General features: G+C 41.2%; 7 protein-coding genes across 7 annotated transcripts; 3 read left to right on the plus strand and 4 right to left on the minus strand.

Moving 5' to 3' along the window:
• Nucleotides 1–11,177: 11,177 nt before the first annotated feature.
• Nucleotides 11,178–13,071, plus strand: LOC115765057 (nucleosome assembly protein 1-like 1). The gene is made up of 6 exons (XM_030708430.1): nt 11,178–11,373; nt 11,447–11,607; nt 11,883–12,006; nt 12,068–12,296; nt 12,566–12,645; nt 12,711–13,071. The coding sequence occupies exons 1-6, from the start codon at nt 11,296–11,298 to the stop codon at nt 12,903–12,905; spliced, it is 867 nt and encodes a 288-aa protein (XP_030564290.1). The 5' UTR covers nt 11,178–11,295; the 3' UTR covers nt 12,906–13,071.
• An 89-nt stretch (nt 13,072–13,160) lies between these two features.
• On the minus strand, nt 13,161–15,928 carry LOC115765052. Its single transcript, XM_030708426.1, has 5 exons — nt 15,595–15,928; nt 15,257–15,530; nt 15,075–15,197; nt 14,853–15,014; nt 13,161–14,787 (listed from the first exon to the last, which is right to left on the minus strand). Exons 1-5 carry the CDS (start codon nt 15,846–15,848, stop codon nt 13,348–13,350), a joined length of 2,253 nt encoding a protein of 750 aa, XP_030564286.1. The 5' UTR covers nt 15,849–15,928; the 3' UTR covers nt 13,161–13,347.
• A 179-nt stretch (nt 15,929–16,107) lies between these two features.
• On the minus strand, nt 16,108–17,862 carry LOC115765054 (F-box/LRR-repeat protein 12-like). Its single transcript, XM_030708428.1, has 5 exons — nt 17,491–17,862; nt 17,153–17,426; nt 16,970–17,092; nt 16,748–16,909; nt 16,108–16,689 (listed from the first exon to the last, which is right to left on the minus strand). Exons 1-5 carry the CDS (start codon nt 17,742–17,744, stop codon nt 16,513–16,515), a joined length of 990 nt encoding a protein of 329 aa, XP_030564288.1. The 5' UTR covers nt 17,745–17,862; the 3' UTR covers nt 16,108–16,512.
• Nucleotides 17,863–17,946: 84 nt separating this feature from the next.
• Nucleotides 17,947–19,266, plus strand: LOC115765053 (28S ribosomal protein S22, mitochondrial). Its single transcript, XM_030708427.1, has one exon. It carries the CDS (start codon nt 18,016–18,018, stop codon nt 19,204–19,206), a length of 1,191 nt encoding a protein of 396 aa, XP_030564287.1. The 5' UTR covers nt 17,947–18,015; the 3' UTR covers nt 19,207–19,266.
• Nucleotides 19,222–20,378, minus strand: LOC115765056 (zinc finger protein 3 homolog). The gene is made up of 2 exons (XM_030708429.1): nt 20,314–20,378; nt 19,222–20,240 (listed from the first exon to the last, which is right to left on the minus strand). Exons 1-2 carry the CDS (start codon nt 20,332–20,334, stop codon nt 19,290–19,292), a joined length of 972 nt encoding a protein of 323 aa, XP_030564289.1. The 5' UTR covers nt 20,335–20,378; the 3' UTR covers nt 19,222–19,289.
• A 534-nt stretch (nt 20,379–20,912) lies between these two features.
• Nucleotides 20,913–23,465, minus strand: LOC115765045 (surfeit locus protein 4 homolog). The gene is made up of 5 exons (XM_030708418.1): nt 23,415–23,465; nt 21,720–21,983; nt 21,241–21,651; nt 21,072–21,181; nt 20,913–21,015 (listed from the first exon to the last, which is right to left on the minus strand). The coding sequence occupies exons 1-4, from the start codon at nt 23,463–23,465 to the stop codon at nt 21,095–21,097; spliced, it is 813 nt and encodes a 270-aa protein (XP_030564278.1). The 3' UTR covers nt 20,913–21,015; nt 21,072–21,094.
• On the plus strand, nt 23,462–25,594 carry LOC115765048 (NF-kappa-B-repressing factor). Its single transcript, XM_030708422.1, has 5 exons — nt 23,462–24,258; nt 24,391–24,761; nt 24,820–25,016; nt 25,075–25,236; nt 25,295–25,594. The coding sequence occupies exons 1-5, from the start codon at nt 23,853–23,855 to the stop codon at nt 25,515–25,517; spliced, it is 1,359 nt and encodes a 452-aa protein (XP_030564282.1). The 5' UTR covers nt 23,462–23,852; the 3' UTR covers nt 25,518–25,594.
• The last annotated feature ends 47 nt before the right edge of the window (nt 25,595–25,641 follow it).

The raw sequence follows: 25,641 nt of genomic DNA on the forward strand, positions 1-25,641 counted from the left end.
GCTAAAGTAAAATTTATGCTAGAAATAATTGAATTATAATATTTTTGTAAGGAAAATTAATTATGATAGTTATAATAATATAAATAAAAATGATGGAGCACCAATGCATGAAACTATTGACCTAGAAACCTATTTTATTTATTAAAATATGATATAAAATATAAAAAATAAACAAAATAATAATAATAATAATAATAATAATAAAAATAATCCTAGCAAATAACTTAAGCAAAATGTATGCTAATAAATTATTAAAAAAGCAACAAAATATCAAAGCGAACAACAAAAATTAATATGAAATCAATATTAAAGCTCCCCTTTCAACAACAACAATATTAATAAAATAAATTATGAAATAATATAATATAATAAAGACCTCTTATTTTAAAAAACCGTTAATAAGAAATAATATTAACCTTTATTTATCCATTAATTCAATAATCCCATCGAATACCTTCTGCAGCATATCCTAAATATTAATTGGTTTATTAATAAGTCTCATATATTAAAACACAACAAAATATATTAATAAGCAAATATAGAACTTAAAAAGGACTTTCTGAAATATATACAAATATTTTAAATATATTTATAATGGTAAAAATGCAGGCCCAACTTACGCTAAGCTAAGTATTAAATGTCCCCTGCATGAAAAGTCCCACTATTGCTTGCTTAAAATTCCCATTTTAAGAGCGACCGCTTGCCCAGTTAAATTTCCCCTCAACTTAAGGGAAATTTACTCAGCGCAGATCATTGAACAACGTGACAGCCGCAGCAACTTCAAGGCCGTTGGACACTTCCGTTTCCGGCCCAACCCAGCTCACACTCAAAATAAATATTTCTATTCTATTTTCATTTTCTTTTCATGTTACGCTTTGTTGGTGTGGTTGTTGCTTTTGTTATTCTTGCGGGCCACTTTATTGTTATTTTGTTTTGCTGGCAACTTCATGTAGAGAGCCATCTGTAAATTAAATTTAGCGACTGTCCACACACACACACACACACACACACACACACACAGAGAGAGGGAAAAATCCACCAGCCTGGCCACAGTCCAATGGTCACAATTGAAGCAATGGAATATTCGCAGCTGCCCTCAAACTATTTGCCTCTCATAATGAATATTTATGAAGATTTAAAAAACATTTTCTTCGCCTCTGTTGTTTTATGATTTGCAAGTGTGCCCTTCTAAATCTCTCACCCCCTCGCAGTTTCTCCACATTTCTCCAGCGCCTTCAATTCAATGGTGTGCAAAGTTTCACTGATGGACAATGTCCTGAAGTGGACGACGCTTTGTCGAGGCAAAGCATTTTAAATATATGTGAGTGTATCTGTGTGTATATGTGTGTGTGTGTTGTTGTTGTTGTTGTTGCCGCTTCTTGTTGGTGTTTTCATTTTGCAAATGATTTCATTATGTGCTGCAGACGCCGCCCGGTCGTGACGGGCGCACGGTTCGTATACTTGATATTGCTTGTTCCCGCCGCCAAACGACAAATTTGCGTCCGTGCGGACAGTTCTTGAGCGGAGGAGTGTTGGTTGGATGGGTGGTGGTGGTCAGGGGAAATTGTTTTTCTACGCTTTCGAAAGTGCTCCACTGTTGTCTTCGTGTAAATTTATTGATAATTTAATTTGACATTTGCGGTTACTGATTGTCATGATTGTTTTCATGTTAATCTTATTGTTCGACTTTTTTCGTTTTGTTTTTATTATTCTTGCCTTTTTTTTTGTTGCTCTGTTTGGTCTCTTTGCGTTGTGTATTTTTTTAATACACTTGCCTTGGGTCTTTTAAATATGCTCCAATTTGTGTAACGTGCGGTAGGTGGAATCCGCAAACAATTATGATTTTCTAGTAATGTTGTAGATCTTAAAATTTTAAGTTAATTACCTTAAATAAAACAATCTCAACTTGAAAACTGATTGCATTTATAAAGTACTTATACTCAATACGATAATTATCAGGACTGAGGGTTATTCTTAAAAAAAAATACCTTTTTTAATTTCTTAAAATGAGAACTTCATTCTCAGCAAAAGAAATGGCAAAGTGACAGAGGTAGATACCAAAACTGTGAGTGAAAGGGAGAGAAATAATAAGGGAGAAATAGAGGAAGATACTTATAATAAAGGAGAGGGAGAGAGGGGGTATGTGAAGGAGATATAGAGAGATATAATGAAAGAGATAGCAAGAGAGATAGAGAGAGGGTGGATATAAAAAGAGAGAGAGAAAGAGAGAGAGAGAGAGCGAACAAAAATACAAGAGATAGGAGAGGTAGACAGAGACATATAACGAGAAAGGGAGAGAGAGATGTTGATTTTAAAGCCGATCGGGTGGTAATTAACTTTTAACTTTTATAGAATCGATTACTGCCAATTTACTATAATCTCTTATGGACATTCTTCAATCGCTTAAACACGTATTTATTAAGTTCGTTTTTAGGGCTTTGAATGCAAGATTGAGGCTGATCGGACAAAACTTAAAGCTCCCCCAAAAAAAATTCTGAGCCGTATTTTCCACCGAGGAAGCTTTGATTTTTCTAGAAATGTGAAAAACTTCTCTAATGATTTTTCGTATAGATCCTTGAAAATTAATTTGCGCACAAAAAGGATTTTTCGCACAGTGGAAAACTCACCTCCAATGAGTTTTTTCTAAATATGGAATTTGTAGGAACTCCGTCTTAACGTGCACCTTCATCAAATAATGTAACTACAGTGAAAATTTCAACTTCCGAGTTCTTACGGCATGGACTGTGCGTTGATCACGAATCAGTCAGATTCAATGAGTCATAGAATCAGGACAAAAAGTTTTATACATAGAGGTATATATAATGAGAGAGAGACAGAGATAGAGAGGATTATACACGTACTCAGATAGAAAGTAGAAAATAAGTTCTTTCACATTAAAACAAAAACTAAATGATAGAAAATATAATAATAATAAAAAACCAAAAGCTTACAAATTATGTGATGTGTTTTGTTGTTAAATCAATTTAAATTTAATACCTATAAACCTAATGAATACATTTTCTGAGGAATTGAACAACTTATGCAGATACTGTCGAAGAGCTTACTATTTATAGTATGGCAGAAACTCAGATGGTGATATTGTCGAAGATCTCACTAGTATATTATATACTATTATATATACTATTATATACTATATTATATACCATATCTATCTGACGTTTATATATTAGAAATTCCAAAGAGTATATTTAAGCTTCTTCTAAGTCAAATGTTATTTCTTGTCTCATATTTGGCATAGCGAACGGCTATTTGCATTTACTTTTTATGTGCTTGTTGTTATATTCTTTTTTTTGTTTTGTTTTGTTTTGTTTTTTTTTTTATTTGGTTAAGGACCGACACTTAACAACATCATCCATGGGGCGTGTTGTGAAATTTGCATGTCTTATATGCCAATGCGGTCCATGTTGTTGTTGTTGGTCTTTTGTGGCGTGGCCTCGATTTAAAGGCTCTTCGCTGGTCGCTCTTTAACTTTTGCTGTTGCTTTTGCCATTTGTGGACTTCATTTCATTTTTTTTAATGCGCGTCTATTGTTTGGCTTTGGCTCAAGCACAAAATTTGCATGGGAAAACAATGAAAATGGTCAGCAACGGCAACCCAATGAAACAACCGTTGTGAATACCTTTACGAAAATGTAATGTTCTTAATGACTATGCTAAGGTATTTTAATTAAACTATTTCCTGGCTGGACGACATGCCATCATGCCAGAACCAGAGCCAGAGTCATGGCCCATGGGCGCTCCTAAGCAGCTTCAAATGTGCACAAATATTGAAGTATTTATGCCGCACACACCCACACACACATACACACACACACACACGCACACGGTTAGACTGCAGATCCGTCTCCGCCTCGTTTCGTAATGCAATTTTAATTTCTTCGGCACAGCAGGCGACAACTGAACAGCAGCCTTTTGCCATCAGCCGGTTGCCTCCAACGCTTCGTTTCCGCCTGCTGCGCCATCATTTCCGCTGCTCATTTTTTGACTGACTCTGCGTGTGCCTGTGTGTGCGTCTAACTGTGTATGTGTGTGTGTGTGTGTGTGTGTGTGTGTGTGTGTGTGTGTGTGCTTGTGTTGTGCTCTCTTTATGTTTATGTGTGTCGCTTTGTTTGCCCATTTGATTGTCGTCTCGAGCATTTCGATTGTCAGCCGCCTTTGAAGTTGATCAGATCCAATCAGCTCTCAGCGGAAATTTCAAGTAGATGCACCTTAAATCCACAGCAGTAGCAGCAGTAGCAGTAGCAGTAGCAGTAGTAGTAGCAGCAGTAGCAGTGACAGCAGCAGCAGAATTTGGAGCTCGTTGTTGGTTTACCCCGTGCCCATTAAGTTAGGCTTCAGGCAGGGGTATTATGTACTTGTGCAGTCATTTGTAAAAGTCATAAATCGAATAAACATATATAAAATTACAAATTTTCTTAATCAGCAACTAGAGTCGATATCCATCCGTTTATTATGCATAGTTGAACTTAATTACAAATTATCGATAACTATCGATTATCAGCTGCGTTTTTTGAGCTTACTTGAAAAATTGTAGAAGCCAGCGAATGTACTTTTTCTTAAAGCATACGCTAATCATGTTTACTTCAAATCGATAAATATCGATTTTAAACTCCGATTGCTCTAGCATATTCGAAATATAGATTAGTTATATGCTAATTTTAACTTTGACATCGATAAATATCGTTTATGAGCTTGCTTTATTTGACATTTTTTTGATAATTATAAGAGCTTGAGAAAAAAATGTATTAGAATTATATTCTTGTTCAGCGCTAGTCAATTTTATTTTAAACTGAAAGCAACTCATGTCTTGTCCTTGATTTCCTTAGTATATTAAAAAGTTTATAGCCAGGCGCCGAATTCTATGCGTAGACTATCGTAAATCGCAAAAATGAATTAATGCCTTATACCGCACAACACATATCTGACTGTCTATTTTGAGTCAAAAATCTTTCGTAGCGTACGCACAATAAACACAAAAGTTATTTTAGAATGGAACATTCACAGTTTGGGACTCCTTTTTATGCTATCAATCAACTGAACTTGGGCGAAATCCTTTTATTGGCATTAAACAAATGTATGTAACAGCCAAAAGGGAACATCTGGGAGCCCATGAGGTACAAATATATTAACCCTATTGAAATTGTGTGAAAAGGGTATAATGGTTGTGTCCAAATGTATGTAACAGTGAGAAGAGTGAGCATCTCCGACCCCATGAAGTATATATATTCTTGATCAGCATCAATAGCCGAGTCGAGCTAATCATGTCCATTTGCATGTACGTATGTATGAAGGATCTCAGAGCCTGTTGCCGACAATAATAATAATCAATAACTTTCACCGTTTCCAAGCAATCGATAAGAATCAATATCGAAATCCTGTTTTTTATTTGACATGTACCTTTTAAAATAGTATATACAGAATAAATATATATGTATATATCTTTCATTTTATGAAAGCTGAACAAAGAAGTTGATATTGAAAGCTTCTTCCAAATTGTGGGACTTTAAGAAGAAGGCCATGCATTCTTTTCTTTATTTATGTATACAAAAAAGATGCTTATCTGCGCCCAGCTCCACGCTGAGCTCGGGGTATTTCCCAGTCGGGCACAACCAACTCTTACTTGTTAACAAAGAAAAAGCACAGCTTGCGGCGTGTGTCTTTTTGAGTGCAACTACGTTGTGTTAACTTACAGGGTAACTGCTAGTTGGGCACTTCCAATTACTTGCTGTTGTTGTTGTTATAGTTGTATTTGCTTGCCACAAGCAACATAAATTGTGGTTAGCTACGTGGAACAACGCCTCAAGTTTTTGCAACTGGCGCAAAACTTTGCATCAATATAGCATGCAGCAGCAGCCCGAACCCAAACCCAAACCCATGGCCAAGCCCAAACCCAAGCCCGAGCCCGAGCCCGACTTAGCCACGGATCGTAGGGAACCCATATATGAAGTTGAAAATGCAGCCATAAGGAAATTTCATTATTACCGCGCTTACACGCTAATGAAGCATGTAAAATGTCAATGTAGTTGTATGTAGCACTTCTCACTCTCTGCATGTGTGGGTGAATATGTGTGTGTGCATGTGTGTGTGGGTGTGTGTATTGAGTCGAGTTGGGCTCCTAGTTTTATTGCAAATGTGTGTAATGAATGTAAATTAGTAAAAACTTTTCATGTAGCTCTCGTTCGCATGTAGAAAGGAAGCGCGGCAGAACCTAACCTGCGGCTGGCAAGGATAGCGCTGTGTGCGCCTTTCTGTGTGTATGTGCGTGTGTGTGTGAGTGTACGGATATGAATAGCGTTCGAATTAGAGTACCAGGTACATGCATACCTGCACACACACACACACACACACACATATACACAGCCTATACCTATGCTGTATTTTGCCTGTATGTGCGGGATAATTATGAACAATCTCGAAAGCTGCTGCTGCCACCGCCAATTCTCTTTGAGCAATGACCGACTAAGAAAATTCTTTAATATGCAAATGAGTCCAAGATATTATGCAAGTTTTAAGTACTACACAATATTGCGCTTTTCCTAACTAATAACATTTAATAGTCAACACAATTCGCCACTTTAGCCAAGTCCAAAAGCAACTTTCAAAAATTTCAACAACTACGGACAGCTCCACTATAATGCCATGTTTTAGAGTAAATCTGGTATACTCTTTCATATATCCATATGACTGACGGGCTGAATTATATATATGTATATAAATATATAATTTACTATCGTGTTGTAAGGATAATCTGGTGTACTTGAATACTTAAAGCTTCATATACATACAAATGTTTTCCCTGACTGACCGACTGATTGAAGCTGAAATTTGACTATATTTAGCTTATGTGAAATAAGTGCAGGTTAAGACATAGTTTTGGTAAATTCCACCCGCAAGTGTGAAATACCCGTGGAAAACGTTTATATGAAACTATTTTAAGTTCGATCAGCATCAAAATCAGTTTCAAAGACCTTTACCAGTTCATTTTTATGGATGTGTCACACTTTGCGTAAAATCTATTAAAATATATTTTTTAATTTTAGTGATGGATAAAAGTTTTTTATCTATACAACATGCCAACCCTCGGATACTAGATAGAGGCTCGCCTCGGTAACTCCCCTTTTCAGTCTTATATTTAAGAGATTAAGAATAGATTGAAACTAGGATCGAGTAAGCTTAGCGGAACTAAAAATTATTGAAAAAGATCTCTCTCGATTAGACGAGACAGGCTTGAGATTAGAGCTTGGTTCGAGAAAGTAAGAACTTGAAATAAGTAAAAATAAAGAACGTTATTAGTTATAAGGGGATTGAGGCTTATATACACTATAAGGTAATTAAACAGTAAGCGAAATACTTATACCCTTAAATCTCTCCTGCTCACGTATCTAACTATCTCTGGGCAGACACAACAACAGCTGCAGCTTGTAAGATACAGTAAACCAAGCGATGTATGCAAAATCCAAAAGCAGCAATGCCCAAGTCGACAGACAGACAGCCAGACAGACGGAAAGACGGAGGGACGGAGCGACAAAGAGCAACTGGACCACATCAGATGCCACGATGCAGCACCGAGAATGGCTGTGTGGATGCCACAGCGTGGAGCCGTGCACCCTTAGCATTAAAATAAGCAAAAGTAAACTAACAAAATTCGTTTATCAACGCCAGCGTAAGGAAAGTTCAGCCAAGGTGCAAAATAATTTGTTGCAATCAGCTTAGCTGAAGGCTGGGGCAACTGTACGGCAAAACTGTTGGACGATAGCTGCTGCCACTGCCAATGCCACAGCCACAGCCACAGCCAGTGGCATAGCCAGTGCAGGTGTGGGACGTTGCACACCCTCAAGCTGACACACAGGCATTGCCGGGGCAAGTTTTCAATTTAGGTTGAATTATTATGACCTTAATTAACACGTCGTTTCATCATCAAATGCTGCACTTCGTCTTATGCTTTTGTTGTACATTTTTGGCATAGAAGATTGCTGCCAGCTACCTTTTGCTTGAAATCTGCTCCATCTTTCCGTAACCCCCTCTCATGCTCCAACCTCTGCACACAAGTTGGCCCTGGCCCAGGCTGAGCGGCTGATTCGATTTTCTGCAGACATGCACATTTCTCCCGTTGCCCAGCTCTAATCCCCAGCCATGTAACTGTTGCTCGGGCTCTGGGTTTTCACTAATTTTCGTTTTAATTAAATTCAAACTATGTTGACGCGCTGACGATGTCATATTACTTATGCACCTGCTAATTGAGTGCCCCGAAAATGTTAATTGAAAATCAGGCCCAAACTGGGGCGCAGCTTTAAAAAGCCAGGCTTTAAGTACATTCTCTCATTGCGACCGGTCATCATCCATTCATGTCAACGTCAACAGCTTTTTATACCCTTCTATAGGGTATTGTAATTTGCCGATAGAGTGCGTTACACAAAGAGACGGACTAGGCCGACGCCGAAGCCATAAAGCTGATAATTATCCTTTAACCAGGTTCGTCTGGCGCTCTCTCTGTATTTATTGGAAACATTAGTCTGTAATAAATAAATACAAATAATATTATTTTGGGTAAGCGCGATCTTATTTTTGGGTAACACTTTTCCTACATTTTAGGTAATCGTAGCCTATTTGCAAGTCGTATATATGTGGGAAATAATGTTCCGAATTTTTAAGTCGACTAATAAAGTCGAATAATAGAAAGCATTTACACGTTAAAGCTCAATTAGAGACATTTTAGGTTTTAATACATTTTCTTGTAGTCTCTCAGTTTAAAAGCTATAATAACCCAAACAGCAAAGAGGGTTTGAACCGCTTTGCTTCTTTTGGTTCCATGAACCGAACCTCAAATAAAACGAGCTTCCCAAAAACAAGAAAGCCTTAAGCGGAAACAAACCGTTTTTTTCAAAAGTGTTTTGTTTCTAAATAAAAGACTCCTTGGATTTATCGGGCCATATTTGATAGATTTGCATTATTCAAAAAAATATTGATCTTACAGCTCTGACAATTAAAAACAATATTATTTCACCATTTTACGATCTTTTGAAATATTTTTTATTTATTAAGATATATTGAGCAAAATCTTATCAACAATGGACTAATGTATTATATGCCTCTATAGGAAGACTCGGTCAAAAAGTATTCTTTTAACCCAAGACAGCCGAGCTCATGATCTCTTTCATTTGAGTTTGCAGCCCCAATAGTAAGAAATTATTACAATATCCCTTAACCACCTTGAGAAGGATCGATCGACAATTAACGTTTGTCTAAAGTTTTTATATATATCAGAATGTCTTCAGCAAGCTCGGGGTTTATTTCTAGCACTGTGCACGTAGGACTTATAGCGTGCGGCTCTCCAGAAAGAATCAGTCGCAAGCCGTTTTGATAGAAAAACTATTTTGTATTTCTAGATTTCCCAACTTACATCATGAGCTTAACCCTTACATATCTGCCAAGCCCAGGGGCCATTTGTCGGCTAGAGTATTTAAGCTTCGGCGTGCCAAAGATAGTCGTGCTTACTTGTTGTATTTGCTTTATGATTTCTTTTTTAATTTCCCCAAGGTATTTAGAAAAAATTTAATAATATCAAATGTGACGAACTCATGACGCTGTCCGCAGTGTCCGCTGGGCTGGTTCCGACCGCGCCCAGGCGCCGGACATGCGTACATGTTATTCCATATGTATTTGTTAGCAAACACACACACACACACACACACACACGGTCAGTGTGTGTGTCTGCCTCGGTTTCCGCTTGGCCAAATTTGTTTACACTTTTTGTGTCCAGTGCGCTGCCCACTCATAATTTCATTTTGAAATGTTTGTATACGCGACGAAGCGGCGGTTCCACAACTTTTCCCTGGCCCTGGCATATGGCGCTAAGCCTGTCACATTATTAAACTTGCCTCATGAGGCAGCTGCCAACTGTGGCAGCTGGCTGCCTTCTACTGTGCGGCTCATTTAACAAACTCGTAAATGGAACCAGCTTTCAGAACCCTTGAACAACACCAGCACGTGATTTGCATACAAGAAAATCCATCCCCCCCTCCCATCGAATGGTCGCCTCCAAAAGCAAGACAAGCCGGGCCGCAGGCAGTTAATTGCATGCCAAATGAAAAGTTTAAAAAACCAAAAATTAAATGTGCGTTAAATTGCCAATAAACATGGCCAGCATTTTAATAGGCGCTAAAATATACGCCGAAAAAAAGGGGAACCTCTGAGTAAGAAACAACAAAAAAAAAGTTTAAGAAATACAGAGCATGGTAAAGGGTTTCTTTAATGCATTCAAGGCGTGCTTAAATACTTTTCATGAACATATACAATGCAAAAACAAATTATAGTGGGAAAACACTTTCAAAGTCCACTTATTCTTGAACTTAAGAATTCTTAAACTAAAGAATATAAGTAAAAAAATATTTATATAGAGAAAATAACAGAATCTTAGATGTTCTAAGATAAAGTGTTCCATGACATTGAAGTGAATCTATATATCAGATATGAAAGCTTTATTACTCTAGTAAGCTATTTAGTCTCGATATATGATTATTGTACTCGATATTATAGGCTAAGTCTGGTATCTCAAGAATTATCTGCGAAATAGGCTGAAAAGGCGGGCACTAATCATCGATACTTATCGATTTTGTTTAAATTCGGCCAGATATCGATAAGTTGAAACGAATTTCAGCATCGTATGTTACACACATGCTGTCTACTTTTGTCTTCTATATATCCATATTTATCGATATCAATTGAAAGTAACGTACATCGATTTAACGTAATCTTCATTTGGTATACCTACATGCCCAGATCTCTTAGTCTCTTGGATTGATGCAGCAATACATATATAAAGATATGGGTGCTCGACTCGACTGTTGATGCTCCCATTTTTTCCGATATCGATATTTATCGATATGGATTTAACGTAATCTACATGTCCAGCATTTACATATATAGCATCTATATAACTAATGAAGTCGGCAGTGCCTATTCTTGAATAATATACATATGTTAAATAGTGCAAATAATAGGCACAGAAATATCATTGTTTTGATTTCAGAAAATGTTAATAATACACCAAAATATAATTTAAGTTGTAAACTAAACGAAACATGTTCAGTGAGCGATGATTTTTGTGTCAACTTGGTTGTCAGAACTTTGAGGACACATTATAAAATCATTTGTGCTACAACAGCTCACAATACATTCCCGTCAGATATAGAATATTGTAAAAATTTTTAATAATAAACGAAAATTCGTGCCAACATTTATTTGATAAACATCTAAACAAATTACTTAGACTAATATGGAACCACTACGCTCCCGTAATACCACCAAGCTAAAGGTCAATGTGCCGCAGCAGATCGTTAAAACTGAAAAGAATGTGAGACAATTTGCAGAGGCTGGCTGATATTCAACTGGGAGCATAACATATGATAATGTTTGGCTATTTTCAGGAATTTACAGAGGATGAAAAGAAAATTATTGGTGAACTAAAGCAGCTATATCTGGATACCATCAATCTGGATGTCAAGATGCAGCGTGAAATTTACAATATGGAAAAAATTTACGAGCAAAAACATAACGAGATATTTGACAAGCGCAAAAAGATACTCGAGTAAGCATTAATCTATACATAGGAAATTCTACGGCTGAAAACCAAAACAAATATTCCGCGTAGCGGTTCGAACCAATATTTAGTCCTACCTAAAGGTTCAGTTTGATCTTTGGTTCATCGCGAGATGGCTAACTATTTTTATTAAATGAATTGGTTCAAGTATAAATTAAATTATTTTGAAATAAATCGGTTCTATTTGGTTTGGTTTTGATCGAACCGGTTCGCCCAAAAGCCATTTTGCTGCCTTGATAATAACTACATTTTTAATTTCTCAGTGAGTTCAAGAAACAAAATCATGGCGATGCCACTTCCAGTGAGAATGTGGCCAACTTTTGGCTAAAGGTGCTTAAAGCCTCCTACACCGAATTCATTGGCAAGGAGGATGAGAAAATATTATCGGTAAGTTTATCAAAATCCAATACACAGACATGGCTCTATTAAAGATTTCTCTACTTCGCAGCACCTGTGCGATATACGAACCAAGCATTATAACGATGACACCGTCAAGTTTGTAATTGAATTTACTTTTGAGAAAAACGATTACTTCAAGAATCGTGTACTCACGAAGACCTATATATTAAACTGTGTGCCCGATACGGAGGATCCTTTGTCCTATGACGGCGCCGAGATTGTGAAATGCGAGGGTTGTCACATCGATTGGAAACAGTCCTTGGAGCGTGAGAAAAATGGTTAGTTTTATTGGTAATATATTTCTAGCTATAATTTCTGACTGAATCGGAATATTAGTATCATATAGCTGCTTTTTCAAAATATCTTGACCATAGTTAATACGAGTTTAATCAACATCGCAATACTAGTTTACCCTATATAGCCCCCTCTCTCTGAAACAGTCAAGATATCTTGATAAAGCTCGGCAATTAAGGCCCTTACTAGCTCCGAAATATATCCATTTGCTATGAGTCTGCAATATAACTATTCCATCTTGTTTTTACTGCAGATCAACCGTCATTCTTTGACTTCTTTACGCCACCCACTCTGCCGGATGATCCCGAAGATCCCAACTTTTGTGACATAAACGTAAGCCGCATTTGCTCTAATTATAAGTTAAGATATGCACTAAGTATTAAATATCATATCGACAGGCTATACTTCAGAACGACTTTGAGCTGGGCTTCTATTTAAAGGAGCGCGTTATACCCAAAGCCGTGATATTCTTTACTGGTGAAATAGCCGATTGCCAGAGCACAGATGCTTCGGACACCGAGACTGAGGATAGCGAGGACGACTCGGATGTTGAGGAGGAGGAGGAGTCTTCCAACAATGAAAACGACAAGTAAACCAACGCCCCCACCCACCAAAAAAAAAAGAGAAATTTTTAAACACTAGTTAACTGAGAATTGAGTTTCCACAAATTTTCCACCGACGTTTTCAAACAAGTTTCCTAATTGCGTTTCAGAAAGCGAAACTGAACAATTGTTTTTTCCACTTTCACGGCTACCAAATAAACATTTCATCAGTTTGTCAATTCCAAAATGGTTTATCGTTTAATTGCTTAACAAGTAGGTTTATACATTCGGTTAAGCGGCCATATATATATAAATATATACGTTCCAAACATAATACTAAATAACTCAGCGCCAGAGCAGCAGGTGCCACAGACACATATAGCTACCCAAATGGCGATGCCGTTGGCTGATCAAGGCGCCATCAAGCATGGAACATTCAAAAAGGATTACAGGAATAAGGGTGGGTCTTTATCATGCATAGATAAAAAAAAATCTAAGACTCGTCGGGTTGGGCGTGTGGTTGGGGCTGATGTTCGGGTTCAAGCTGATTCGGCTGCTGTTCATCATTGTCAATGCTGAGATTCACGTCGGCTGCTCGTTCTTCCGTTTCTGGCTCCGATATAACGACCTCTTCAGTCTCTGTCTGTTCCGGCTGCTCATCCATTGTTAAATGCGTTGCAATCACCTCACAGTTTGGCTTCAGCTTCTTAAAGTTGCGCAAGCCCAGGAGCGTTATGCTCGTGCCACTCACATCGATATAGACCAGATTTGGTGAGCACTGCAGCAGATGCTCCAGCGTATAGTTTGTGATGTGCGGATAATTGCGTAGCTGAATGCGTTCGAGCCGATTGTTTGGCGAACGATTCGAGTTGCGTATCCAAACGACTTCTGGCTGTACGGGATTGGCGGCACGACCAAAACTATAAATGGCCCGATCCGAGACATATCCCTGCGGCGGTAGTGGACTAACCGGTTGGCATCTGCGCTGCCGACGTGCATAGTCCCTGTCCAGCGGATCCAGCATGTTCCAGAACATCGGATGATGCACAACCTGCTCAAAGTTTCCGCGTGGATGCGTGCGATGACGTCGCGATTGCATGACCAGCAATGGCTCGGCCATGGCCTGCGGATTCATATAGATGACCTGATCGCGACGCGGCAAAAAACGACTGTGCGCCGGCTGATTGCCACGAAGTGTATGTATCTGATCCACCATCTGCTGCAAAAAAGAAGCCATTGCTGGTCGCTGGGCATCAGCAGGTGCACCTTCCTGTACATAGATGTAGGCTCGCGGAGTTCCTGCTTCTGTTGCAGCTGCATGCTCGGCCGGCTCAGGATTTTCGGCGTTCTCTGCGGGCGCTGGCGACTGCTCGCGTGCCACACTAGGAAGCGCGATAACCACAAGCGGTGACTGTATACCCCCATTGCCATCCGCATCGGAGCTATGCTCATTGCTGTGCGCTGCCGCACTATCCGATTTATCGGAGGAGGACGCAGATGTCGATGATGTGTCCTCGTCATCGGACCCTGACGAAGCACAGCCGCCACTGCGCTTTGGTGTGCTGTTGGAACGCTTGGCATCGTCCGCTTCCCTTCTAAGGTTGCAATTATCCGAGGTAAATGTATCGCTAGCTGGCTTTGGAGCATCGGTTGTCGACTCTTGACTCTGGGCTATTTTGCAGGCACGTAAATGCTCCATGGCCGCGCGCGATGTCGATGGCTCATCATCGTTTAGCATTTTCAGTGAATCTGGGACTGGAGAATTGGGTTCCTCGCTGCCAGGATTGACATTTCCATTGGTTGCTCTTGCTGGCAAACTTGGCTCCGGTGGCAGAAACGGTGGCGATTCCAGCAGCAGTTCCCTGAGTCCCTCAATGGCGCTAAAGCACTGCAGATCTGAGTTGTTAATAGGCGTCAGACGCAAATCGAGCACCTGTTTAAGGTAATAGGTAAGGTTTTAGGACTTTATATAAACACTATATATAGCTCATAGCAAACCTCCAACTTTTGAAAGCCAAAGCGTGCCGCCATGCTGCCGTAGGGCACAAATTTGCACATCATTTGGCAGCCCTTTAGGCTGAGTCGGCGCAGCGAGGGCAGCTTCGAGAGAGCCATGATGTAGTATGGCTCAAACCAATTGTTATCCTCGATACTCAGGTCCTATTAGATATAAAAAGGCATATTAATAAAGCCTGATTCCAATTGGTCGCCCACAACTACCTCCAAGTCAACCAATTGCTTTTCTATTGTATGAAATATGCTCTTGATATGATCTCCAACTTTTACGCTGCAATCCTTAAGCGTTAAACGCTTCAGTGAGGATGGGAATTCCGATATATGTATCTGTATAAACCACAGGTCAAATATTATATATAATATGAACAATTTACACAGCAACGCACATATTCAAAGTCCAGGCTGACGCCCTGCAGCTCCAGGACCTTCAACTGTGTGGCCACCTTGGGAAACACCGAGGTCAGGGTGCATGTGAACTGCTTAAACTCGCCAGCAACATGCTGCGATGAGGGTGGCCCACAGATTTTAATGGTGTGCGTCTTTTCTGTAGCACGTCCCAGTATCTCCTCCAATATACCCAACGGCAGCGGCGCATTACTGAGATCAATATTGTGCCAGAAGCGATGATCCAAAAGCAAAGTCTCAAAGCGCGGCGAGCAGCTAGCAGAGACAAAGAAAATTAAGTTCAATTGTTGTTGTTTTGTATAAGAGGCACCCCACTTACTGCATCACCGCCATTATGGAGGCCGAGTCCAGATACTTAAATATCTCATAGAGCAGCTCATTGCAGAAGCTCAGCAGATGATTCTTATGTGGCTGCTTCTCCTCCTGCTGCTGCCGCTGCTCCTGCAGCTCTGTTCTGCGCTGCTTCGGCTCCGGTTGCTCCTGCAGCGGTAGGGGCGCGTCCGTTTGCTTTACCTCGCATTCGGACAAGCGTCGCTTTTGCGCCGCAACAAAAGCGTTATGTACACTATTCATATTGCTTAATGCGCGGCAAGCCAAATTTTTTTTCTTGGAAAAAAACTCAACTTTTTGCCGAAATAAAAAAAAAACGGCAGCTAAAAAAAACGCCAAACCTGCCAAAAGTATTTTTCATTTGCTATTCCCAGGGACACACAAACAGCTGTTGTTACGCCGCACGATGGTGGAATTTATCGATAGTTGACAGTGCTGCATAGTGGCGTTGCTGTGACGCTTTACAGTACTGCAAGCAGCGCAAATTATTCGCTCGTTTTGGCCTTGGTTGTTTGCAGGTTTATTTAAATACAAATTTTAATTTTGAGGCAACTACGCAAACTGAATGCCCAGCAAAGAGGCCAGGTCAAAAGCATGCCAGTTTCCAATACGATGCAGACCCCCCCACCGCGGTTCACAGATGACGAAACGCAGCACCTGTTTTTAGTCCATGACCCAACTGCAGCTGGAGATGGTTTTCCGGAAGCGCACCGACCCGGACAACAGTACACAGTCGAAATTCATGACTACAGCACAACTTGCAAGTAGTTTGTTCAGACCATTGAAAAGGCAAAGATATTACTACAAATGCCGCCGGTTGTTCAGATCAAGCAGGACACCGAGCACATTATATCCAAGGAACCGGCGCTGAAGGACTTTGCCAACATCAAATACGTTTTCACAGACATCACCTTTGGTCTGCGCAATTCGAAATGCAAAATTGCTGTGCGAGATGCGAACCGTACTTTTGCATCATTGGACACAGCAACGGAGGCGAATCCAGCAGCAGTTCCCTGAGTCCCTTTATGGCTCTAAGGCACTGCAGATCTGAGTTGTTAATGGGCGTCAGACGCAAATCGAGCACCTGTTCAAGGTAATAGGTGACTGTAGATAAACGCTACTATATATAGCTCAAAGCAAACCTCCAACTTTTGAAAGCCAAAGCGTACCGCCATGCTGCCATAGGGCAATAATTTGCACATCATTTGGCAGCCCTTTAGGCTGAGTCGGCGCAGCGAGGGCAGCTTCGAGAGCGCCATAATGTAGGATGGCTCAAACCAATTGTTATCCTCGATACTCAGGTCCTATTAGATATAAAAAGGCATATTAATAAAGGCTGATTCCAATTGGTCGCCCACAACTACCTCCAACACAACCAATTGCTTTTCTATTGTATGAAATATGCTCTTCTCATGATCTCCAATCTTTACGCTGCAATCCTTGAGCGTTAAACGCTTCAGCGAGGATGGGAATTCCGATATATGTATCTGTATTAGGTAGCAGGTTAAATAATATATGTAATTTGAACAATGCACAGAGCTACGCACACATTCAAAGTCCAGGCTGACGCCCTGCAGCTCCAGGACCTTCAACTGTGTGGCCACCTTGGGAAACACCGAGGTCAGGGTGCATGTGAACTGCTTAAACTCGCCAGCAACATGCTGCGATGAGGGTGGCCCACAGATTTTAATGGTGTGCGTCTTTTCTGTAGCACGTCCCAGTATCTCCTCCAATATACCCAACGGCAGCGGCGCATTACTGAGATCAATATTGTGCCAGAAGCGATGATCCAAAAGCAAAGTCTCAAAGCGCGGCGAGCAGCTAGCAGAGACAAAGAAAATTAAGTTCAATTGTTGTTGTTTTGTATAAGAGGCACCCCACTTACTGCATCACCGCCATTATGGAGGCCGAGTCCAGATACTTAAATATCTCATAGAGCAGCTCATTGCAGAAGCTCAGCAGATGATTCTTATGTGGCTGCTTCTCCTCCTGCTGCTGCCGCTGCTCCTGCAGCTCTGTTCTGCGCTGCTTCGGCTCCGGTTGCTCCTGCAGCGGTAGGGGCGCGTCCGTTTGCTTTACCTCGCATTCGGACAAGCGTCGCTTTTGCGCCGCAGCAAAAGCGTTATGTACACTATTCATATTGCTTAATGCGCGGCAAGCCAAATTTTTCTTGGAAAAAAACTCAACTGCCGAAATAAAAAAATTGCGTTATACTTGCCGAAAGTATTTTCCTTTGCCAATCCCAGGGACACACCAACAGCTGTTGTTACGCCGCACGATAGTTGAACTCGTCGATAGTTGACAGTGCTGCATAGTGGCGTTGCTATGACACTTTACAGCACTGCTAGCAGCGCAGGTTATTTGCTCGTGTGTTTTGGCTTTGATTCTTTGCAGGTTTATTGAAATAAAAATGTTAATTTTGAGGCAACTACGCAAACTGAATGCCCAGCAAAGACTCCAGCTGGGTGTAGAGCAAACGCGACGCTCCTTGGCTGATGCCGCTGAAAAGAATGCCAGCTTCCAATACGATAAAGATCCCCAACCGCTGTTCACAGATGCCGAAACGCAGCGCCTGCTTCAGTCCATGACGCAACTGCAGCTGGAGAAGGTTTTCCGGAAGCGCACCGTCCCGGACAATAGCACAGAGACGAAATTCATGACCACCGCACAACTGGAAAAGGAGTTTTTGCAAACCATTGAAAAGGCAAAGAAATTACTACAAATGCCGCCGGTTGTTCAGATCAAACAGGACACTGAGCACATTATATCCAAGGATCCGGCGCTGAAGGATTTCGCCGACACCAAATACGTTTTCACAGACATCACGTTTGGTCTGCGCAATTTGGAACGCAAAATTGTGGTGCGAGATGTGGACGGAACCTTGGCCTATGCCCCATTGGAAACTCGGAAACGCATGAATCAATTGTATTTTCCATTGGAGGGCCGCCGATCCTATACCCCGCGCATGTTCACCCACGATGAGCTGCTGCAGCGTTGCTTGGATGATCACAAATATGAGTTCGTGCTGGATCGCCTGACAGTGCAATATGAGCCTTATGAGGCAGAGTTCCATAACTTTTCGGCCAAAGTCTTTGCACATCTAAATGAGTCGAAAGAATTCGATTTGCTGCGCTCCACCCGCCACTTTGGACCGATGGCGTTCTTCTACGCCTGGCATCGCTGCATTGACGATCTGCTCTACGACATGATACGCCGGGATTATCTTCACAATGCTGTTGAGCTAATTGCGCTCAGCTACAAGATACATCAAGTGCCCGTGGACTATAAGCCAATTCTCAGCCAGTTGGAGGCACTGAAGCCAACTCCCGCTCAACGGGCGCTTGCCGAGCTGCTCAGCTGCTTGAAAAAGCCAGCGGAAAATGCCATTGAGCACGAAATCCAAACGGCCATTGGCAAAACGGAGCAGGATTTCGCCGCCGATGAGCTCAGCCTGAAGTTCATCGAACAGTATATTGGCAGCAAGCATGCGCTGAAGAAGGTGCAACTGGAGCTGGCCGTGCAGACGCTCAAGGAGGTAAACCTGGAGAAGCTGCAGCTGTATCAGGGCTTAAAGAAGGCGCACGGCGTGCAAGCGTCATAAGAGCGCATATATATACATATATTTTTGATTAATGTTGTTATGCACTAAAAATAAAATACAATTTAGGCAAATTCCTTGGTTAATCATTGCGTTAGGAGCCAGCGTATACGCTTCTGATGCTGCAGGATGCAGCGGCGCTTGTGGAGGACACAGCGAAACGCATTACTGAAACGCTTCAGGCAAATAGTGCAACGATGTATCTGGGCTTTGACATGCGCCTGTCGCGTCCTCTGGCCTAGATATATGTGTTTGGCTCTGCTGCAGGCGGAGACCAGCATGCGATGCACCAGAAATTGTGTGGACGAGCTAAAGCTTTTGCGGCACTGCAGGCAGTAATGGGCTTTAACGTTCAGATGCTTTTTCAGATGCCGCCGCAGCTGTTGCTTTGAGGCGACCGTAAAGCTGCAATGCAGATGCGGGCACTGCATATGGATCGGTGGTCGGCTGCGGGCATGGGGACGCGCCGTGCAACTGTAGCCATGCTGACCGATCAAATGCTGATGTTTGATCAGCTTGCCGCAGCTGAAGCACAGGGCACGCGGTCCATAGTGCATCGCCATGTGCCGCTGATGCTCCAGCAGATAGTTGGCCACCTCGCCGCAGATCAGGCACTCGAGCATGCCATTGGGAAACATGCTGGTGTGTTGACTCACATAAGATAGAAATTTGCTCTCCTGCTCCATGCTTTGTTCATCCGGATCTGTCGACGGCTGCGGCTCAATCCACGCTTCGTCTTCGTCATCGTCTCGCTTGCATTGTATGCCCACATCTGCTGTGGATATCCTCTCCGTTTGTATTTCTCGCATGCGACAGGGCACGCTGTTGTCCTGCTTAACGCTCTCTGTTGTGGGCATGGTTCGTTGCTCTTTCGGTGACGGTTTATAATTATCAAACGTCCACAGGGCCGCAATATTTTTGCTAATTTTTGAAATTCCACTAATATTGTGTTCCTTGGCAAACTGCTGAGTGATGCAGCAGGTTTCAACGCAGACGTACTCGGGCAACTCGTAAACGGGCACAACTATGGGCGTTACCTACGCGATCAATATATACATGCAACAGTAAGCAAATTTTATTTAAAAATCAGTTGTATATGAAAATAAACACCTTTGCTTGGATATGTTGCATCTTGCCGCTGAAATTATTGATAGCTGTCGATAACGAAATCGATAAACGGCATTCAGAGCCTGCTGTAACGATTATTACCCAGCCCTGGTCATAACCAGCAATCGGTACAAAAAAAAAAAACAGAAAAGAGCTAAATGAATTTGGCGCATTTTTAAAAAGTTGTTCAATCAATATGTAATTTTAGTTGTTTATTAAAACGTTACAATTTAATTCTAGTACACTTTTGCTTATAAACGAAAGAAACAAATCATCGTCAATTGGTACAATCATCATCATATTTTATACACCATTATCATAATCCGAACTTCTTATCAAACAACAAACGCAAACACAAAAAATATTACAACTTATAAATTGAGGGTGTACAAGGTAAAAATAAAAAAAGACTGCAAAATATATGCGTGGACAGAATATAATGAATATAAAATCAGTTAATGTCTCTCATTTGGGGCATAAAATCGCCGTATTTTATGTACAAAACGAAATGTCTTATATGTATACGAATAGTTTGTCGTTGAACGTGCGCGAATGTTTATTGGTGGGCCGTAAAGGTAAAGCCTGGATATTGCGGAAGTCCCTTTTGAATTTATCAATAAGTCAAGTTTATTATCTCATATTTTTTTCTGTTTATGTGTTGTTGTGCTGTTCTCCTCCTGTTGTTCCATTTTATGGTAATTCTAACTAAATGTTCTCATTAAGAGTTAATCGCAATAAAAGTCAAGTTTTTGTTTGTTTACTTTTCAGCGAATTTCTAGACGCTCTACCACTTCTTCTTGTGCTCATCCATAGATACACCACCGGGGCCCAAGGATACAATCATGAGCAAGCCACCGATGACCGAAAGTGTCTGTAATACGTATACACATAAACACACAAAAAGTTTGTATCTAATCTAAAGAGACTTACCTGGAAAAAGTCATATTTCAAGAAATCCCTGAGCGGTTTGTACGACGGAATAGTCCACCAGGCATTGTGATACAAATTGAGGGCAGTAAGCAGCGCAACAAGAATTAACGCTGACAGCTTTGTCTTGTAGCCCAGCACAACGAGTACCATCAGGGTGGATCCAATTATATCCTGAATAATATTCCACACGCTTAACTCGAAACGGATGAGCGTGATGAACATGAATGCCAACAGTATGCGGCCGGCCAACTGCATAAAGTTCTTGGGTTTGTTGTCGCCCAAAGATGGCACGCCCGCAAATAAGCTGCGTCCCTCGATCCGGGCCTCGGCAAGCACCAGCAGCAGAGCTCCGATCAGAGCAAAGTTTCGTAGCAAGAACTGAAAGTCCCACAGTATGGAGTAGGCTATTGTCTACAAAAAAAAGAGACAGAGTGTGATCATATACAAGCCACAAATAATATATAATCGATTGCTCTCACCTGTAGCACCACAATGAAAAAGAGCAGACCGACCGCAATGTCCACCTTGAATCTAGCCATTACCATACCACAGCCGCCCAGTTGGCCAAACAGATTGGTGAGCACAAAAACGGTGGCCAGAAACTTGCCGCAGCCCCAGCTCATGTCCATGTATTCACGCTGTTCGTTCCATTGGAAATACATGCGCAGGCCATCCTCGAAGAAAGTGGCAATGAGACATAGCCGTGCAACAGTTGGTAGCACATATTTGCCGCGCTTGATAACCTAGAAGTTGAATACAAATAATACAAACAAAATTAATTGATAACAGATTTTCGAGAGCATAATCTATTTACGTGAGTATCTGTGTGTGTGTGTGTGTGTGTGCTTACGATAGTGCTGTAAAATGAGGTTCGAACAGGAAAATAAATTATGCTGAGCAATAGATTTGCCCATCCATTTTTCGCTGATCAATACACTGAGAAAAATTACGGCATTATTAGCCATAGAAAACGATTTGTTAAAATGCAGTTTAAAAAAACGGTCTAATTTTAAAGAAAAATACACTTCATTCTAATGTAAAAGTTTTTTACAACACTATTATTGAATAAATTCAGACCTTGAATTATTTTTTTTTTAGATATTCAAGAATTTTGCATTTGACATTATAATTTTACGCAAATAAGAATTGACTCGGAGCACCATGTGTTTGTAAACTGGTTTTCTATGAATAAATATTCATTTCTATTTTTTTCTCTTTAACACCCCAAGCACATCTCTACATTTAATCTTTCATGTACAATTATGTATACTTTTCTTTTAGTGTATTTTTCAGAGATGTATAAAATATTTGCGTACGCCGGCAAAAGCATTTGATAAGTGAATGGGAGTGGGAGTTTAAATGTTATTGAAACATCGATAGGGAAGCGTCCACTTAAGTTGATTGTGATAAGGGCCCAGAAATTTACAACATGCTGGAGCGTGGCTTTTTTTGACAAGACACTGTTGATTTGGCAAGACAGTGGCGGGGTATGACGTGTCGCTCAGCTGCTCTTCCGCGTTATATTTTATACGAGGCGCTATCTCTGAATCTCTTTTGGCGTGTAACGGGTTTTTATGCCTAGCTCGAGCGATCGCTCAATGCATAATTTGAATATTGAAGCATGCGCTCACACACACTCACTTATTATATCGTATGTATGTAAGCTTTGAGCGGGTTGCCAGATTTTCTTTTCCTAAACTTATTACGGAACTCGCCTAGTTCGAGATGGACGACGCAACATTTATGCCGCTCACTCTCACCACTTTCACTAGTATGGACTAAGCAGTCACGCACACACACAGAAGCTCGCACACATGCACATCCAGAGCGTAAACGCATATGGCGTATTCTCAGCAATTGCCAATTAGATATGAATTCCTAGCTGCCAGCTGCATTTCACCTATGTAGCTACCGAAATTGATAGTGGACAAACCTCAGCCAGCAGAAACCCATTTTGGAGCACTCTTTGCCAGAAACTGGTGCTGCAATTGAGCTTCGAACTTTGCCGCGTTTGGATGACGTTGGCAGTTTTCTATTGCTTTTACTTTAAGTGACACCGGGCATTTTCCAGTTGGACAGCCAAAAATGTTGATTAGACCAATTGCAAATGGTCTCCAAATGGCTGCAGCAACATAATTTACAACTTTCACAGCTTATGATCCTAAGAGAATTACCTGTTCGGCCACATCTTCCGTTTTTGCAATATATTCGTTGGGTATGCTCATATTGGCGACTGCTGCTGCTCCTGCTGTGCTGTTTATGCGTTATTCCAGGACGACCTCGAAGCTTGCAGCATTCACGTTTAGTTTAAAGACACTCGTAACGTTAATCGTCACTTCGTTCACGGAATTAAAATTAACAAAAACCAGAAAAATCAAAAAACACACAACACGGGCACACAAGGCTGGCAGAGAGAGCCAGATGGGGAAATCGTTATCGATAACAATATGTTTGCGATTACCTGAGACTGGCGATTAATTGACATTGTTATCGTGCAGTACAGCACAGCGTGCCAGATTTTTTTTTTTGTTTCAGAAAAAACAAAATAAATGAAGATATACAGTATAAATAAATATTCAGTTTATTAAAGATTAAGTTAAGCACACTGACAAATGGCTACAGCAGTTAAACGACAAAAGGTAGAAGATGAAATACCCAGCACCTCAAAACAATGTCGCATAAAAATGAGTAAACCGAAAAAAAACGCGCAAAGCGCAGAATTTTCAACCGACTGGGATGTGGAATCTTATAGAACGGAGTACGAGAGCGAGGAGCACTGGGAGTTGCGCCGTGACTTTATGCTTGCGCACAAAGATCGCTTTGATGAGGATCGACTGGTGTGTCTGGCACAAACGTTCATCAACATGGAATTCATGGGCTGTAAATATCCAGCGGAAACCATGCAGTTAGTGGCGGAGCTGTCCAGAGATATTGCGGAGGAGTTTCGCAAAAATCGTGCGCAACGCCTGAAGCGCACATTTGTCTCCGCATCGGATGCAGCCGAACAGCGGGCCAAAGGTAGAAGGAACAATAAATAATAGCATTAAATATGTACAGTACAATTAAGGACGGATGAAAATGTGTTATATTACTCGTAAATATATATGAGCCTGAAACCACAAGAGCTGATTACATATTCCAAACAACTAGGGCGTGCCGCTGCCAACAGACCACCGCATTCACTGCAGGAGCGCCAATTCCAAACATCCAGCGCCAGCCAAAATCGCCTGTGCTTCGGCGGCGGCGAGCCCCTGAATCTTTTTGAAGGCCTGCGCTTTGGAAATCTTATTATATATCTGGCCGGCGGACGCAGTTGTTTGCGCAACGCGTGCAACATAGCCAAAATGAAATACGATGAGCGCCTAAGCGAAACCCAAACGGACGATATGTCCAAGACAGCAGATATACTAATAAACGACGAGATCATAGCCAGCGGCAGGGGCGAAAATCCAAAGGCGGCCAAACTGGCTGCATATAAGCAGGCAGTGCTGCTGCTGCAAACGCACTGCTATAGCATAAAGGTAGGCAATGCCCGAAGGATTAGCGTGTCGTAGCTTAACAGTTTACAATTTTTCTCAGTTGAATGCAGCGCGCGAGACCATCAAGGTCGAGAAAAGCAAAAATGGCGTGAATATAAATGTCACCAAGGAGTCTGCTGACAATCTGTGCGACGCCAAGCTGGATGCAAGCAATAAGGGCTATCATATGATGCGATTAATGGGCTGGACTGGCGGTGGCTTGGGGCGCCAAAAGCAGGGACGCGAGGAGCCCGTGGGGTAGATGTTGCCTGCCTTAACCTAGCTGTCTTCATTTAAACATCTGAATCATTTTTAGTTACCTGTTAAAAAACAATCGCATGGGCTTGGGCTCCGACGATCCACGTGGCAATCTAGCCGATTATCGCAAGCTTATAGAGAACTATGTCAATTCGGAGGATATGCGCGACATGCAATTTGAGCCCACCTTCTCCAAGGAGGAACGCGCAACGTTTCATCAGTAAGCGAAATCCTTAAACTTCTTGCAACTGGAAGCTTATTATATTTTGTATGTTTAGGATTGCCGGCAAATTTGGACTGCGCTCCAACAGCTACGGTACTGGTGAATCTCGACGCTTGCTTATAACTAAGAAAATCAGCTATAATATAATACTCAGCGAAGTGCTCACCCGACGCAACCCCAAGTTCTGCGAACGTTATTTTGTACAGGTGCCCATGCAGAAGGCGCATCTGTTTCCAGGCAATGTGGCCGCGCTGGATTTGGAAAATATAATGGAATAGTTTGACAATTTGTGTTCAGTTCGGTTTCAAGTTCATGTATATTGGTATATAAAGCATTTTCAGCCCATAGTATTTAAGTTGAAAAAGAGAAAAATACATTTTAAGTATTTTATAACATTGAATT

Source organism: Drosophila novamexicana, unplaced genomic scaffold (assembly GCF_003285875.2).
Source record: "Drosophila novamexicana strain 15010-1031.04,08,12 unplaced genomic scaffold, DnovRS2.1 tig00000877-arrow-arrow-pilon, whole genome shotgun sequence".
Classification (NCBI taxonomy): Eukaryota; Metazoa; Arthropoda; class Insecta; order Diptera; family Drosophilidae; genus Drosophila; species Drosophila novamexicana.